Genomic DNA, 19,142 nt, shown 5'->3' with positions numbered 1-19,142 from the left:
CCATTGCTGATGTTGTTCATGGTGTTGATGTTGTTCGCCGCCACAGCGACCACAGCCGCCGCTGCATTGTTCACATTCGCCACATTGGCCAAATGCTGCAAGCGATGATGCAACAACTGACTGCTTGGCGGCAAGCTGCCCACCAAATTGTTGCCCAGCGTATTGATCGTTTGCTGCAGCTGTGTATTGGCCACATTTTGCATTGTGTTGCGCAGATGCAAGTGGACATTGTTGCTCAGCTGGGCGGCACTAACGCTGTTGCTCGCGTTGCCAACGTTGCTGCTGCTGTTAATATTATTGGAGGCATTAGTGGAGTTGGACAGATTGCTTGTGGACGAATTGCCGGCAGCAGCGGCAATGCTATTGACGAGATTACTGGTGTTCACCAAATTGCTGCCGAGGCTGGTGAGGTGCGCAGCGGCCATAGCGGATGAATTGGCGGCGGCGGCGGAGGAGAGACCATTATTGCTGCCAGTGCCAATGCCACCCGCACCACCACCGCCACCAGCGCTGTTGGCGGCTAGCAGATGTGGCAGATTGTGGACGACTTGTAGTGGCAGTGAGCTGAGCGGTGGCAGCGCCGTTGTGTGGCTGGGCGATTGCAGGCTGCCAAGCAATTGTTGTTGATGTTGCTGCTGCTGCTGCTGCTGTTGTTGTTGTTGCTGCTGCTGCTGTTGCACATGCTGCACATTCTGTAGCAGTTGTAGGTGGGCCTGGTGTTGTTGTTGCTGCTGGTGTTGGTGTTGCTGCTGTTGTTGTTGCTGTTGCGCGCTTTGTAGCGCACTATGCGTTTGATGCGCATGCGCATTGCCGATTTGCAGCGCCTGCGTCAAATACTCCATACTTCCTTTAATTCTGTTCTTCAGCTAATCGACAGTTAGGGGGAGGTGTAATTTCATTCACAAACACAAAATTCTCAGAGGGGCAGGGAAATTGCGGGAACAAAAGTTTCAAATGCCTCGGTTAGAATATTTTTCTTTAAATATTTCAAATGCACACCACTGTTTTATTCGTGCGGTGCGCCCTGTTTGCTTAGCTTGGCACTACAATTTTTTTTCCGCTTTGCAATTTTCCTTTTTTACACTTTTTGCACTCTTTTTGTTGTTTTTATAATTTTTTCTACTACATTTTTTTTTTTTCTCAATTTGTTTGCAATTCAGTCAGCCGATTGTTTAGCTTGTTTGCTTGTTTGTCTGTCTGTTTGCTTGCTTGCTTGCCAATTCTAGTCTGCATAACAACAACAACAACAAGCACTACCGCCACGCGCACACACTTGCTATGGGTACCTGTTGCTGGCCAGCTAGCGTGCGCCTCTCGTCTCTCACTGCTCTGAGGCAGCGTGCAGCCAGCGAAGGAGTTGAAGCTCACGTTCGAGTACTTTTTTTTTATGTTTTATTCTAAGCTTTTAGCTTTTAAGTCACAGACATTTCTAAGGCAATTTGCATTATTATTTGTTTCGTTTTAGTATTTGCATTTATTTCAATGTTTTGAGTCGCCGTGTGTCGCGTTTGTCTACCCTATTTTTAATGTTTTCATATTTAATTCGTTAGCCTTGCATATATTTGTACATATTTTGTGACTGCTCTGTCTATTGTTCACTCGCATCACGAATGTGCATTCTTTTAAATTTGTAGATCTTCACTTTTACGCTGCCGCTTTAAGCTGAGCTGATGCAAAGAAATGCACAATTTTGTTAAAAATTTTAATTTAAACTTTTTTTTTTTTTTTAATTTTTTTATTCTGTTATGCCTTGGCACTCAAATGAGATCCTTTGTGTTCTAGCGTTGCCAAAACCAGCATTTTTGCTTTCCCACTCACTCACAATATCTTCACTGCCGCCGACCTTTCCCTCTCTGGGTTCGACGCCTTGGTACTTTCCGTTCAGCGGATTGCTAGGGCCAGGAAAAGCTTAAGTCTCAACTAGTTCATCATCGGCGAACGCAAAAAAAAAGTCTGACCTTGACAGTGTTCTACTACAAATGTACATAGAAATCGACACAAAGAACAATCGCTCAATTCGCCCTCGGTTCGCCCATCGATTTGTACAGCGTGCGGTGTGGGAAGATCGCGTGCGGCGAGTTCGCTTCGCCTATTTGTCGCTACACTTATCTCACAATTTGCTTAACTTAGCTGCGGCAATGTGTTTCGCCTTAGACTCTTAGACGATTCTAATTTATTGTTTATTTCATTTTGGTCGATATTTAGTTTGGTTTAGCTTTGTTTTCTTTTTATTAGAACTATTCTACTGTCGCTGCGTTCGACACTCGGCAGAGGGGCTTTGCTTCGCTTTTGTTTGTGAGTGTTGCTTTTTGCTGCCCGATCGTTCTAATGGTGGCCCTTTGCGTTTTTGTATTTACATTTGCTTGCTTTCATTGTTTTGTTTTCGAATTTTAAATTGCAGACCGCCGTGGTTTTGTGTGCCTGTATTTTTTTTACTCGTACATATAGTCACGAAGCACTTTAAAGCTTTAGATGAGATTGAAAAGTGAGGGCTCGCCCACTTTTGCCCTTCCTTCCAGTTGCTTTAATTAATTTATTAAAAATCTTCACCGAACTTCCTCTCATAGGTATTCTATTTGAGGGAATATATAAATCTGGATCTTCAAAAGTCTCAACGAAAGCACAAAGCTATGATAAGAGGAGCTTCTGTAACACGCAATTTAGTGATCAATCCTTTTAAGTAGTTAATAAATTTCAGACACACAAATTTTTTAATCAACTTTATTCACACAAACTTTTAAGCAAATCTATTACGAATTTTCGAAATTTTTTTTGGCCACTTGGAACATTGCTGATATTTGTCAATGTCTGGCGTCACTATACCGAAATCGATGTTTCTTCGCGTTCACGCTCACGTTCGCGCTTAAGTGCCGCTCGATATTCCGCGATTTGGACCTGGAACCGGTGTCGCCGGAACGCAAATGAAGAGTGAGCGCACGTTTGCGCACGTCAAACCCACCGAAACTCGAAAAAACCCCATCAACGACGCAAGCGTCGAAAAAAGCCTGAAAGCTGATCGCGATGGCAATGGTTGTGCGGTGGTGCGGTGGTTACGTAGTGGTGCTGCTAATGTCTGCGTTATTGTGGTAGCATGCAAAGTTTGGCTTGCTTTCTGTGCTCTGCTGGCCGCTGCTGGTGACTCGCAGTCTTCGGTTTCTTTTGCCCGCAGTCACCTTTCCACCTTTCCAGCTTTTTTCCGCTTTCGATAGCTTTGCTGCCAGTGTTTGGGGTTTTGTCTCTTTGCTTTTGCATTTTTCGCTCGCAAATCGCTCATCCATGCAAGCGGTAAGAAAGAAGCAAGCCCGCCAGCAAGCTTGTCTTCTTTGCATGCCTTCTTTCACTCGCTTTGCTCGCTCCACTGCAAGCTCACAACGGTGTATCTCCCCAAGCTTTTGCGCTCCACACAACCAACCATTCGTCACAACCAGTTTGGCATATTAGCTGCAGCAGCGCAAGCAGTCAGTAGTCAGCGTATAGCCAACGGTAAAGCATCACGGTCCGTCGTCGGATAGGCGTTATTTGCCATTTGCTTCACACTTGGATTCGCATAGCTGCCAAATACTCGTACCTGGGCTATCCATCTAAGCTGTGTGTGAATGGCTTTGTCGCTTTAAGCCCGTTCCGGTGTCCGATAGGCGTGCTGCTATGTCAGCAAAGTAGCAGCAGCCAAGCGTGATTGTTGTCATTTTACTTGTTGTTGCTTGTGTTTGCTTTTTGCTTGTTTTCGACCCATTCCTGCCTGCAATGCCTCGATCCGCTTCATCCCGCCTCGCTCCTCTAAATCACACACTGCGGTACAGCGGCACGTATACGCGATTTTGATTTTCCATTTCGTTTTGTCGCCCCATTCGCTCTCAAATTTCTGTTGGTTGGTTGTTGTTGTTGTAGCAATATGCGGAAGCGCATGCCTGCTGTTGATTTCTTACATTTGCATGTATCATTTTTCTTTCTGCATTTGTTTCGCTTTTGCTTTCATTGCTTTTGTCAGCTAACACTTTTGCTTTTGATTTTGTTAATGCTTTCATTGCTATTTTTCTTGTTTTTGACTCTCACTTTTCTGATTGTTGCTGCGATCATGCCACTGAGCTTATGCGTTTATCGAGTGAGTTTTTTTTCGGTGCAGAGCTTTTTTGAGTGCATTCGACGAGTGGACTGACTTTGCTGAATTCAATTCAGAGAAGTTGCCCGTAAAAGATTTCAATTTGAGCTTCTGACCGAAAACTCAGTATAGATTCTTATAACCTTGATATCAGCCCTTTTCGGATCTAACCGATCACAAAATGGTTATTAGAAGTTTAAATTGAAAAAAAAAATAAATATTGTTGAGTTCAAAGCATTTTTAGGGCACACATAAAGCCTAGAAAGTTACAGGTCAACTCTCCCCACCCCAAAAATTTAGTACCTAAACTGTGGGTTAAAATATATATATCTACTTATTTGTATAATATATGCCGGATTATTCTAGGATGGCTGAGGCAATCTTTGTTATTTACTAAATTTTTACTTTGCACCAAACTTTTCATCTGCGTGACCTACGAACTAAATCTTGGTCTTTATTAGCTTTATAGGTGTGAAGGGCAGATTAAGGCACTTTTATCAACAATCAGGCAGTTTCCTGGCATCTGAATAATGTAGAAAATCCCAGCGACTCATATTCCAGGCTAAGTATTCGGTATATGGCCACGAAGAGCAAGACCAGCCAAGTCGACTTTTTTATATAATCAGACTAGATCTGTCTAGGGAGACCAAAATTGCGATTTGCCATGGGAATAATGAAACATTTTTATATATAGATTTGTATGTGTATGTCTTTTCGGGGTTGGCCAGTTGACATATCATTTAATGTTGCCACTGAATCAGATTAGAACCTACCAAAATTTTAGATTTGTATAGTGGCTCTTTAAATGTAAATCTTGAATGATATGATCAGATCAGAAGTTTCAAATATGAGTTGTTTATTTTTTAGAGTGGCGCTAGTCATTTCCAGCTATTGGTTACTTCTAAATGAATGCATCTGTAAATCGTCTTATTGTCATAAACTAATGACAAAACTCATTACTTTTGGCTGATGAAGTTGAACGGATAACAAACGGGTGCAGATACAGGTAAATGATCGCTGAAGTCGAACAGTAAGAAATGACTTATGCCACTTTCAAAACAGACGGCTCACATGTACATATATTTATGCTTCCTTTTCTGTCTTAATATCGCATCTTAACCAATTTATTGATATTTGCTCTTCTTTATAGCAGCGAAGTCTACCCTACCCCTCCCGCATTTTCCAGCTAACTCCTTAGCACTTATGGATATGGTCTTCGAAAACGGTTTAAAAGTCGTCAATATATATAATCAATTTAGAAGCAACAGCTGCCCCCACTAATCATTATGTTTAATGATTATTTACATCCGGAGGCAAGCATTCTTTCACCAATATTAGGTGGTGATCGCTTCTCATTTTACGTATGCAGCAGACACACGTACTAGGTATAGGGGACCAGGTTTAGAGTATCTCCCTGGATAGACTTGTTGGAATACTAGTGTAGTATAATTAACTTTTATTGCGAGCTTGGAAGTATGAGGAAGTCAGAAAGAGAAAGGGATATAGAAATGTGCAGGAAAATGGACGGATGGGTAGAGTAAGATGCAGCCTTTTTACCATTTATCTATTTGTTGGACCTGTTAGGGGCCCTGCTTAGCCGCCGTGGACATCTGTGTATTGAGCTTTGCGATTTATTCAGGGTAAGGATAGGCATGCACAGCCAATAGCTGCCGCATAAATAATAATTTTACCTTCGTTAAAAGGCAGACTAGCAATTTTATTCTCTTTCTTGGAAAGCCTTTAGATGAAAGATGGTTAGCGTTTGAGCATAACTTATGTACATATGTATCTATTGCTCCAACTGTTTTGGCATATAAAAACCGAAACTCATTTATACCTACTTTATCTTTAACAAGTATACAACATAAAAATAGGAGATAAACAACAACAATAATAACACTTAGTGGCCTTGTTGATGGCGGTACATACATACATATTAAATTTGCCAAAGAAAAGTAGGCGTTAAAACTTTTATTTTCTATAGACTTACTCAGACGAACACTTTTTAAGAATTTTTAGTTTGTTAATTGGCTTACCTGCAAAGAAATCAAAAAAGTAAAAAAAACAAATTAGTGACTATGAAAATATTAGCGCCACAAAAAAATTCAAATATAAATATAAGGTAATGAAATAAAAGCTTTCCAGGCAGACCACTTGCATAGTAGAATCTAAGCATCAAGAATTGCAATAAAGGTGTGTAATAAAATTTATTCATTAGACACAATTTCTAAAACTAATCTTTATATTTTAAATAACTAAGCTTAGCTGAGCAAAACTATTTTAAATATTAATATATAAATTCGTTATACAATTTCATGCCAAAGACTTGAGACACCTCACTCCACATCCAATAAGTATGACGATTATCCAATCACACATACATTTTTCGGAATTAGAAAAGTGATTTCCACTTGGCAATATAAAAAACGACTGAGCCACCCACCGTCGCAGCCACACCCACACCTTTTCCAATCCGAATTAGTAGCGCTTTTAAATTACACAAAAAAAAAATTTACCGGAAATGAAACACAAAATTGGCGTATCCATCCACCAATTGTCCGAGCGCAAACCAGTAATGAACAGCAATGAAATAGCGAACGAGAGAAATGCGATGCTGATGTTTGCAGAGAAGAAATAGCAAATAATGCCTTAACAAAATAAGCGTGGCAAAGGTGTGCTTAATTGTACTAGGATGCTTGGTTTTCGTATAAAATACGATAAATGTAAAAATAAAGATTAGCGCATGCCCAAAGACATTAAATATTTTCAAAAAAAAATTAGTGCCAAATAGCAAGTACTCGCATTAAGGGCAACTAATGAAAAATTAAGTTGTATAGCAGCTTTATAAAAGCAATAATGACCAAGAAACGAAAGGGAAAGAATTTCAAAAAAAAAAAAACAAAAAAGCAGCGCCAATTCCAGTCTAAGTTCGCAGCGCAAAGATCACAAATGAAATCGAAAGCACTGCTGTAACAGTAAGAGCATCAAACGAGAGTGGACTGCCAAAATATACTACAAACCGCAGAAGCCAAATAAAATTTAAAAAAAAATAAACGGAGAAAAACAAAACGCTAAGTTGGGGTGCAGCCAGAAATGAAGATTAAAAAAATCAGCAGAAAGTTGTAAAACCCCAAAAAGCAGCTAACCACAGTGACCGAACGAGACCAGACCAATCAGACCTGCCCCGCTTAGGCCAACGTCGCAACAACAGCATCACCGACGGCAGCATCACCGACGGCAGCTTACTTTTATGACCAGCTCCAGCTCCAGCTGTGCGCCGCTGCCTACCCCACAGTTGTTCAGCTTCTGCTGTTGGCAACAGCGTCCACAATCGCACCGTCACAAACTTAACTTTATTCACTTCCTTATGCCGGATGAAACTCAAATAAATTAAAAGCGCATACATTTATGTCCATATGTATGTATGTATATGTAATTGACGCTTCTTCTACACTGTGTGTTCACCTTCGCTGCTTTTTTTTTTGCTTAACATTCATCTTGCTGTCATTTATTTGTCTTCACCTTTCTTTGGAGCATTTTTAATTTTTTATTTTTTTACATACATACATACATACATACAACGCGTATACATGTGAGGGTTTTAATTTCGAATTTCTCTATTTATACTAAATTTGGGTGTACAACCAAGAAAATATTAAATAAAGATTACAAGTTTTGTTCGTTTATTTTATGCATATTTATAATCTCTTTCTCTGCCATTTGTGCTTTCGCCCCCAACTTGCGACCTTCCTTCCACACTGTTTTAGCTGATCGCCCAAAACGGGCTGGCTGCTCGTTCGTTCGAGCTGTAAATGTAGCCAGATGCTTGAATTAGCTGTTTGGCCGGTCAAAAGTGCAAAAAAAAAATAAAACAAAACAGAAGAGCATACAATATATATATATACAAACAAATGAAACGAAAGTTTAATAAATTTTAAGTAAAGATAAGAAAGCTGAAGAGCGGCAAGTGGGCACCATCAACTGGATGATTTTTTTTTTTTTTTTATAAATTATCATATCGTATCTTTACATCAAGAGTGTCATTAACCAAATAATCGAAAACTCGCGAAAACGGCTTTAAAGTTTACACTTTATATACGCTCCCATTGAAAAAATGAAGACACATTTTCTTTTTTTTGGAGAGGTAGCAGAAGAGACGGCGGACATTTCAGGTTACTTATTTCAAAAAAATAGTTTTTGAGTTGTGGCACTCTTGCAGCAAAGGTTCGATTTGTAATTATTTCTACGCGCTATAGGTGCACATAGGTATGTATGTATATGAAGTCCCTTTTCTTTTGTTGTACGAAGCTCGTGCCAGCTAACCGGGGCACTTAATAATTGACCCACCCATCGGCGCACTCAAATGTCAATAATAAAATAATATTTACTCGCAAAAAAAAACATATATTTTATAGACGAAACCTTGCACAGTGTAGCGCGGTGCTTGTTTACTCCTCAATTAATTTATTTTAGTGAATTGTTGGGTCCGTTTTACTACGAGTGTTTTTAAACAATTAAATTCCCGCTTGTAACTGTTTTCATCAGAGCTTCGCACTTAAGCTTAGTAAATGATTTAAATTTTAAAACATCACTAAATCTTATTTAAATTTTCGCGATTCTTAAACCACTGTGCTTTTACTGTTTTTCGTGACTAATTCAAATGTGCATTAATGCAATTTTAATATGCGCATTAATTAATATTATTCAAATTAGCAACTTAAAAAAAGACGCTGCAAAGCAAAGAAAGCCGAATAATACATATCGCTACCTTAATATAGAAAGGCCCTATCTGACATCGTCGCTGATATACAAAAAGCCGTAACTAACTAAAAATCGAAAATTTACGTTTTAATTGATTATGATGCATTTGATCGCATTATGTGGCCCCAAATCGTTTTATGCAATAAAAGATTTTAGTTAGTTACGGCTTTGTGCATTTCAGCGACGATGTGAGATAGGGCCTTTCTATATTAAGGCAACGATATCTACATATGCATGCACAGCGATTTCAAATTCAAATATTGCTTGAAATATAAAAAGTATACGCATGCAAACTTGATTGTTGGTGTTCAGTTTATATTACTTCAACGGTTTTTTAATAAATAGTCTCTCTTATAACATGAAAGAAGTAAACAAAAAATCTTTTATTTGATCTCTTTTTCTTTTGAATTACATTCGTTTACCTAACCAATTTGGATAGAGTCATAAGTGGTTTTTTTGAGTCATAGAAAACAGGCGAGGTCGATAGGCCCAGTCCATTGTGTTTTCGGTGCCAGGACCGTCGTGTTGGAGTACCATGCGAAGAGGTGTTGGGTGTTATGAGCTCCGTATCCCCGTATCGTGGCAGGTGTTTTTCACTGTAGATTCAGCCCAAAGAGCCTGTGCCATCAACCTGATGCGGCGGGCGAGCTCCTAATACAATGCTATCGTTGAGGATACTAATCTTGGGGCCATCGAACGTGACGCGTACGTCGAGTTATATCCTATTTTAGCCTTGGTATACATAGCAAAGAGTGTGCTGGTGAATTTCAGAGCAGAAATGTTGATGTTTCTGGCAGTGAAGAAACTGGAAAGTTCCGAGAGATTATTAGTTTTTTCGCCCCAAAGGCTGTCGATGCTTTGACGCAAAGAGTTTAGCCATGTGGAGGTTAACAAATATCAGGGAGAGTTCGCTTGCCAGAAGGAACCTTCGGTTTAGTTCAACGATTCTTGGACCTTACGTCCTTAGTCAGGCGAAAAAGGGGAAGTACTTTATACATAAATGGTTATATTGCCGCTGCATATAAGAAGGAGCGCAATGCCCTATTCTACCTAAATTTCCAGTTGCAATTAATTATGATCCTGCAAATATACATTTCGTTCACCTAACCTTTGAAAGCGAATGCACATTTTAGTTTTTCTTTTTTTTTATTAATCATTCCCAATGATTAGAAATATTTTTTTTTTATAAATTTCATAAATGTATAGAATGTATTTGCAGTTGCACGTTGACACACAACGACACAAAAATGCGCAAATAAAATTTGCCTAAGCATATTACCATTATTTATGAACAAAAATCAAAATTTAATTTGAAAAGTAACTAATCACATTGATGTATTTTCGTGCATCAACCAAACAAGCTAAGAGTCCAAACGAAAAAAAAAAACAAAAAAAAAAGCTAAACAAACCAAAATAGGCACATGGCAAATGAATCGATAGCGAATAAGCAGCAACATTCTATCACACAGCCATGAAAGAAAGCCACCACTCATACTACTCGTAGGCTATTCATATTCGAGATTGTTTTTTTTTTGTTTTTTTTTGCCATTTGGGCATTTTGTGGGCGCCTTTACTTTAGCTTACTTTAGTGCAGCTCAGCTCAGCTCAGGTGGCTCGCTGTTGTCGCGCTGGTCAATGCATTCGCGCGCTTTTGCCAAAATTGCATTTGCATTTGCAGTGACAACATCGCGAGTACAAAATGAAAAAATATTAAAGGAAAAATAAAGTAAATAACGGCCATATGGAACTGCCTTTTGTACCTATACTTAGTACATATGTATTTACATATTTGTTGTAAAAATCGCTTCGATAGCATAAAAAAACGCTGAGGTTCTTCCACTGTAATGGTATCACATTTGTCTGCAGTGGAAACAAAGCGCCAATTTTTTGTTTGTGTGTTTAAGAGCATTTACAAAATACCGCCATATGTATGTAAGTGTAAGATGTATGTGTGCACGCTCAATACTGACCTAAGTCACCGCATAGTTTATGCTGAACTTATAAAGCCGAGAAATTGAGCTATAGGAAGGAAATAACTGAACAGGTCTGTGCCGATCTCTATGGCGAAAAATTTTCATGAATATTTTAAACAGATTTCCTATAAATATAGAATTCAAAAATTCTATTGATAACCAAAAAAAAACTACAACAAAAGAGTAAAAAATGTAAAGACTTTTTTTCTGATCACAGTCCTTCTATTAAATGTGAATTATTTCATTTCTTTTGCCAATCAATACGACAACCTCAGAATGAACATTAAGTTGGGGTTGTTTTTCAGATTTCCTTCTATCAATTCGATACTTTTCAACTGCTACTGCATGCTATTTACGCTATACATATATGTATGTACGTATGTAGGCATGCACTTCCAGTCTCAGTAATTCATTCTTATTTTTTAATTATTCATATTTTTCACTTTTATTTTACGAGTGCCAGTGTTTGCTGTGACGAATTTCGCATTGCAAGTGACTAATTTAATATCCGAAAAACAGCATAAAAATTGAAATGATTTGCTTCTTGTTCTACACGACTAAACATTAAAACAATGGGTCCGCCAAAAGCTCGAGCATGTATGTTTTTATACTAGGGCGGTCCACAAATACTTGCGAAAAAAAATCTTTAATGTCGTTGTTCCGTAGGATTTTTTTTTTAATGGGGAAAAATACCCGTATTAAAAAATTATATTTAGAACTGCCTCAAAGCACATCAAGAGTTCTTGAAAATCAATATTTTTCGATCGGAAAACTCCGATTCTCTTTAGGAGCCTCTCTTAAGAAGCCTCCTTCAATAACCATACCCAGTTGTTTTTTAACCATTTTTGAAGAAATATTAGATAACTATTTTTTTACGTCCCCCAAAAAATGCGATGGGCCTTGGCGCAGTATCGTTTTTTTTTTTAACAAGAAAATACGGGTATTTTTTATTCCATTTAGAAAAATTCTGGGGATCAGAGCTTAACGCATTATAAGTTTTTTTTTGCACCAACCTAATGTTTGCTCATAAAATAAGCAGACAATTATCGTGAAACATACAGCACGTGGAGTGAATGGAAAATTTATTAGAACTGCAGCAGCACACGCTTACTGAGATAAGACTAGTTAAGCAAAGTTGAAAATATCATCCATGTAAATTCTATTCATTGTGTTCGTAAATTATCACAGTTTATTGCTGATAAATTAAGGTTTTGTCCATAAGCCACAAACAGAAAACTAAGTTTTCCTCGCGGAGAATGAAGAAGTTGAGAAAAGGTCTTCCAATGTTTTGATGTAAAACAGACCACTAGTAACTTTCCATTCATTATCTATTAGAAAGGCTGAGGGGATTATCAACAGAATAACAATAGGGTTTTCTTTTTCAACACACATCGATGATTATAAAATACTAGCTGGCCCGGAAATATTTGGTCCAACGTTTTCATCACAATTCATGTTCAAGTTTGGTTTTGTGGTCGTCAGAAAGCATATTCTCTATTGCCGTCTTAAATAACCTAACGAAGTCGTTATGTCGGTGAAGAAGTTCTTGGGGCAACAATGATCCGGTACGATGTTGAATCGTCCTCGAATCTGTATCCTTATATCCTATATCCTGTGTCCTTGAATGTGGAGGCAATTTCAAGCTGGGGGAGTATCATTGGTCTACAGAAATCCAATATACATAGACTTACTTCAGACGAAATATCACAAATGCCTTACAATTTTCTTTGTAGGTATTCATCAAGAATTGTCTTTGTTCTATTTAGTCACAGTAAATCAAGGACCAAAATGGTTATGGCAGTAGATTTAACGGTGGTAACTTGACTACTTTGATGCCTGGTTTCTCCGAATGACTTCACTTGACAACTTTTAGCAATAACTCGACTCCAGCGCAACCTTGCGGATCTTTTTTGCAGTACTATTGCCACTATCCTTACCACTTCTTCTTCTTCTTTTTTAGCGCTGTAACCGCCTAAGCGCTTTTGGCCGAATTCAGCCAAGCACGCCAGTCGTTTCTCTTCTGTGCCAACTGACGCCAATTGAAAACGCCAAGTTAAGCCAAGTCCTTCTCCACCTGATATTTCCATCACAGTGGGGCCTCCTTCTTCCTCTGCTACCACCAGCGCGTTCCGAGTTGAATACTTTCAGAGTTGGAGCGTCGGTGTCCATTCGAAGGACATGGCCAAGCCAGCGGAGCCGCTGTATTTTAATTCGGTCCTTCTCCTGAATTGCCTACTCAGTCCAAAGTAGCACTTGTTGGCAAGAGTGATTCTGCGTTGGATTTTCATGCCTCCGTTTTGTGGCGAACGGCTCGGAGAATTCTTTTCCAATTCTGACGGAGCTGGTGGTATTGCTCAACGTCATTTTATACAGCCGTATTAGTTTCGCGGGGATACCAAATTCAGACATCGCGGCATAAAGGCAACTTCTCTTCGTGCTGTCAAAAGCGGCTTTAAAATCGACAAATAGGTGTTGAGTGTCGATCCTTTTCTCGCGGGCCTTTTCCAAGATTTGGCGTATTGTGAATACCTGGTCTATGGTGGATTTGCCAGGTCTAAAGCCACACTGATAAGGTCCCATCAGTTCATTGACGGTGGGCTGCAGTCTTTCACTCAATACGCGCGATAAGACCTTGTAACCTAAGCTTAGAGGGCTGATCCCGCGGTAGTTGGCACAGAATACTGCGCTGTGGGCATCCTTGCTGCAAGACTTGCACTGGAACACAACACGGCTTGTCGTAGTAGCTGTAATTTACCAGCTGCAGAAGAGGAGAGCCCCTCATTTGTAATTACTCTGTACTTGATAGGACTAGAATTCGGCCAACCTTTTTTCTACCATTCAAACAGCCAACCAACTAGGACCTTTAAAACGTCAAATTCTTTTTGGTCAGCAGTCTAAGAAAGGCCGGTAATGACATCTTACCAAAATATAACATGTAATATGTAGTTATTAAACTATCAAACCATCATATCCGATATCAACGAACTTTCTCTTTGCATTGTGAAATGGTCTATCACCCTATCTCGGCTGACGGTTCGAAAACGCGCTATCTCAATGTAAATTGGACGTATCGGCAGCATAGATAGGGCGTTCGTGAACAATTTGCTGAGTTACGGCGTTCTGCAACCATATTCTGAAATAGGGAGATTTTCAACCGTTTGCTGAGGTAGGGTATTTGCGAACCGGCAGCCGAGGTAGGGCGCTCTTCCACTCAGCCGCGGTTAGATTCTTGGTAATCCATAATAAAGAAAACATTTTTGTAGAAAGCTTTTTTCACGCTATTTTCTTCATTTATCCACAAACAATTGCACTAATTCTTGGGTTAAGAAATTTTTCCCATCTAAACGTTTGGTATGAATGCGCCATTAGCGCCCGCCTCTAGCCACCAATTGGCAATTGACAGTTGTATACTTATCAATTAAATACAAATAAATAAATGAGCGAAAATACGTACATACTGGCAACTGCTTTATGAGTGTTTACGAGTAATTACATACGTGCATGTGTATGTGTATGTGTGTGTATACGCGAGCGAGTGTGGGCGTTTGTGTGAGCAGCGCTGTACTATCAAATGACGATCACGTGGGGAAAAAGGTGAGTAACTGTTGCTTAATTAAGTTAAAACGCCGGCAGTGACCGCGACTGCGAAGTCAACGTTTCCAGTCAATGCAAATAGGAGAGCGCACTGATCGTAAACAGATCGGACACACCAAATGAGCGCTTATTCACAAGAAATTAATGCTAGAGAGTGGAACGAACTACTTTAAATAAATAGTTTAGAATTCTGCGGTGGGCTGGAATTGAGTACTTTGGACGAAAGTTGATCGCTTTGAACTTAAAACTCAAAATGCAAAATATGAAAAGCGTTTGGCCCGTTCTGCTAGCGAACAGTCAGTTTGAATCGCTGATTCCTGCTCAAATGGCTTTTAGTAGTGAAACAATAAAAAATACGCTTGGAATTAAATCACCGATTTACCTGCATTACCGCCGGGCGCTTGGAAGCGCGCCTTCAAGCTGTTCAAGTGACTCTGATGCTGCTCGTTGGCCATCACGGCTGCTGCTACAGCGTTGGCAACATGTTGCACTGAGGCGGCTGTGGCTGCTGCAGCGGCATTCGCACTTACGCCCACATTGCAGCTGCCCCCAGCATTGCCACCACCGCCGGCATTACTGCCAATCACCGGGGTGTCAGCGCCATTACCGCCTGCTCCAGTGCCGCCACCGGAGCCGCCATTGCCACCGCCACTGCCGGCGAACTGTCGATGATAGTGTTGTTGGTTCTCGCTGTAGAGGCGTTGGTAGCAGGAGAGTGTCGGTATTGTCCAGGAATTGTTTGTTTTATAGTGGAAATTGCCGGTGCCGAAAATGGAGTGCGGATTTGTGTTGGCGGAGACATTCGAAGCGGCAGCTGCGGCCAGTGTTTGACTTAGCGCCGACAGTTGGTTATGGGCGACGGCATGCGAATGTTGCTGTTGGTGATGCTGTTGTTGATGAGTGTGTTGTGGTTGTTGTTGTTGTTGTTGCTGCTGCTGCTGTTGCTGATGGTGCTGGTGATGCGACTGCGGATGCTGTTGCTGCTGCTGCTGATGATGATGCTGTTGTTGTTGTTGTTGTTGCTGATGATGATTATGTTGTTGTGGTTGCGGTTGCTGCTGCTGCTGTTGCGCCTGTTGTTGCTGCTGATGTGAGCTGTGCTGCTGCTGCTGCTGCTGCTGTTGCTGTGGTTGCTGGGAATGGTGCATATGCTGCGGCTGCTGTTGTTGCTGTTGCTGCTGCTGATGTTGATTCTGTTGCTGATGCTGGTGCTGCGCCTGTTGCTGCTGCTGCTGTTGCTGCTGCTGCTGTTGTATACTATTCCACTGCACATTTGCGCTGCCACTGCCGTTGCTATTCACCGATTTCGTTGAATCAATGCTGCTGGCGCTACTGCGGTTGCCATCCAGCGATGAACTGGTCACGCTGCCGCTGCCCTCATTGGCGCTGCTGTCACTATTGTTGCTGCTGTTCATGCCCGCTGCAGCTGCGGCGGCCGCATTCGAGTTCAACTGCTGGAAGTACTGATTCAACGCGCTGTTCGCATGCTCTTGGAAGAAGCCGTTGCAAGCGCTCGTCTGCGACGACATCCTGCCGCTGGCGTTGGTTGGTGTGTTCAACCGACGGCGTCGGCAATTGTCACGGCGCGCTACTTCACCAATTGGCACCGTTTTATGCACTTTACTGTTAATTTTATGCGCGCCCTTGTTGTTGTTGGTTTTTTCGCTTGTTGGCTTAGGTTTCGCCAATGTACGCTGCACAAATGCGACGCGCGCGAATTAGATGTATTCCAAAATTGAGGTTGCGTATACGCCTACGATATTCACGCATTTTTTAGGGATATACTTTATTTGGGGATGTGTGCGCTGCTATTTTTCGCTAACTTTTTTGTACACTTTCACTTTTTAAGTTTTAAGTTTTGTTGGCTCTTATTTTCAACTGTATTTAGTTAAGTGGATTTTGAAGTCAATTTTGGTCACATCTGGAATTGTGTGCTATCATTTTGTTTCAAATATTAAAAATTTTAATCAAAGTTAAAAAAAAAACTGATGAATGGCGATTGTTTTTATGCAATGCTAATGGCTGAGTATGAATGTAAGTGGGTTTGTGGAAAGTTATGCAAAGTTTTTCTCGCGAAATAGATACTTTTACATTTATTAGAAAATATTAGAAAAAATGTATGTATGTAAGAAATTTTAGCGAACTTAATCTGATTAAACCAGTAATGTTCAACACAAAATTACTTACTACTTTTAATTTTGAATCGAAAAGCAAGTAAGTGTTTTGACGTCATCGCAACTCTTGACATGAAAATCCATTGCTGGGTTTAATTTATATGTATAACTTCTAATGCTTATGCCCATGCTAGCGAAAGACTTCATTACTAAAACCGTTCTTTTTTTTCTCTCAAATTCTGATACTATTTGAATAGGCGTTGTCCTGGTGCGTTCTGTCTTCTCTTGGACACGCCAAGTCGAACTAAAATTTACGCCGATGCCCATTCATAACAAACGACAGCACTTATTTTAGAGTACAATTTCAACTTCACTCTAGATGGAGGTGTGTCCGTCAACCACTTAAAAACTAGCGTTGCTCCCTTCATTTGGAGAAGGAGAATTTCGGTTGGTAAAATACAAATTTCTCGTGAGGTTGGATCAGTTTGACTGCAAACTTTTATGAGAAAACCATAGCTCAAGTAAAGTAACCGTCTTTGTAGTTGTACTTTTGCTAAACCGTTGGCTCTATTATTATATTTATACATATACTACAATGCTTAGACTGTGCATGCAGCCGTTATCTGACAACGTCGATAAGCACATAACTGGTGAGCTCCAGTATTCGATATAACTTCCTATGTATTCTAAGTGTTTTCCCTTACAAAATGAGCTTTTTCCTGGTCCTGATACATATATTACTTTTGTGTCAGGCTTAAAAATCTATCTCTATGTTTAAATATTTAGAATAATGGTATAGAAATCGTGACCAATATTGGATCATATTGCTTCGCTTAGGGGAACCTTATATGCCAAAAATCTCAAAAATAGTAACAGACGCGCCTAACAATATGCAAGATCTAGTTACATGCCGCTCATACGGACAGACTTGACTGATTACACATTGTACTTGTTGCTTTTCCATGTTGTATACTTTTAGGCACGCTGTTTTTCATTCAGAGAATTGTGCGACGAAAATTTTGCGTAGCGATTTTCTAGCAGCATCTGTGAACTGACTGATCAATTTGCAAGGCAGAGCGCAAAATATCTGCCAATGGAACCCGAAGGGTTTCTTCATGAATCTGCTTGGCTACCAACTCTAAGATGAGCATTTGTAGGACATTTGTCTGTACTTGAACCGGTCACTACACTCCTGTCTCCTAAGCAAGCGCATATGTGGAAAAGGTTTTTCGGTTGGCAGCGTCTGTCGTTCTTGCCTGGAGGATGAATGCGCTGTTTAGCACTTTGTCAACAGTTGTTGACTACAGAAACTGGAAAAATCTTGGGTCATTCTCTTTACTACAAAGTGTGAGCGATTAACGAGATCAATTCGCGCATAGGTCTGCCCTTTGATATAAAACACAAACTGTGTCTGAGTGCTAGGGCTTGTAGCCTAAAAAAAAGAGAAAATGATTAGTTTTTCTCAATAAAGCCCCCAGAAATTGAAGACCTCAGAAATCTGGTGTTTAAGTGGTGCGTGGTTTTAACCAGACCACCCACTGAGGTGCGTTTGACTAGTTCACCCTCAAAATTTCGATTAAACGCTCTCACAGTTTTCGCAGTTAACTCGAAATTTAGGAGGCTTACAAGACAAACGGATGTCAGATTTGGATTCAGTGGATCGAACTACACGTCGGTAGGTGGGTCTGGTTAAAAGCACTTAACACATGGTTTTGTTTTGGGGGTGTGCCGGTGTTATTTATCTTCTCCTAATTCCATTATAAAGAAATAATATTTGGAGTCGCAAAAAGCAATTTTCAATTATCCGAAAACCTCTAAAAATTTTTTAAATTTTTTGAATAAGCCTTCATTATGACTACTTCAGTATAAAATTATCACTTTCCAAGTAAGCGTGCCATATACAAACCCCTACACGTACAGTCGATCGCAGTTGATCAAGCCCAAGCACCAAGCCAATACTCAAATAAACATTCACAAATATACTCTACATACAGAAAAGGGTATATGCTATAAAAAGCGATGCACTACTATTTCTAAATACACGGAGCGAATAACAATAAAAAAACTACACTGCGAATTGTATATCAAACTATGCACTTAAAAAAAAAATCTACAAAAAAACCCAGTCGTACACTTCTGCTAACTCTACAATCTACAATTGCCTGCATCTTTTAATGTACTAACACAAGTAAGTAAGTGTTCTACGATCGACGACTGAGTAGGCGCATGTGTGGTGAAAAAGAGCAAGGAAAACAAGCAAAACAAAGCATCAGAGTTGCGGTCACGTTGCAAGTACCTTTTCACATTTATTTTTTTTCGATTTACCATACAAATGTGTATGTGATTGTATTTATTTTCAATTTTTTCACAATTTATTCGTTTAAGGTCCCAATTTTTTTTTAGTTTGTAGGCTTTCCTACATATCGTTTTGTTGTTGTTGTTTTATTGTTTTGTATTTTATGCAGCGAATCGATGCGAGTGGATGACGTGACTTTATGGTGATTCGTTTGATTTTGTTTGCCTTTTGTTTGTGGATATGTGTTAGTTTTTGGGCGATGATGTCTGGGTTTTTAGATTTTCAAAATGTCTTAGCGCTCAACA

General features: G+C 39.9%; 1 protein-coding gene across 2 annotated transcripts in view; it reads right to left on the bottom strand.

Annotated features, from left to right (window-relative positions):
• Nucleotides 1–16,353, bottom strand: part of LOC118748104 (uncharacterized protein DDB_G0283357-like) — an 82,357-nt gene extending 66,004 nt beyond the window's left edge. The window contains exon 1 of one of the 2 annotated variants that reach the window (XM_036482410.1): nt 14,819–16,353. In XM_036482410.1, coding sequence (XP_036338303.1) covers nt 14,819–15,956 — 1,138 coding nt within the window. In that variant the 5' untranslated portion in view covers nt 15,957–16,353. Of the gene's footprint in view, nt 1–11; nt 843–14,818 lie in introns of those variants that run through there. The other variant, XM_036482409.1, reaches the window with a different exon arrangement.
• Between the last annotated feature and the right edge of the window lie 2,789 nt (nt 16,354–19,142).

This window comes from Rhagoletis pomonella, unplaced genomic scaffold, assembly GCF_013731165.1.
Source record: "Rhagoletis pomonella isolate Grant_MI unplaced genomic scaffold, Rhpom_1.0 Rhpom_scaffold_00012, whole genome shotgun sequence".
NCBI classification, from domain to species: Eukaryota; Metazoa; Arthropoda; class Insecta; order Diptera; family Tephritidae; genus Rhagoletis; species Rhagoletis pomonella.
Note: the sequence above shows the minus strand (reverse complement) of the source record. Positions and strands in the feature narration are given on the sequence as shown.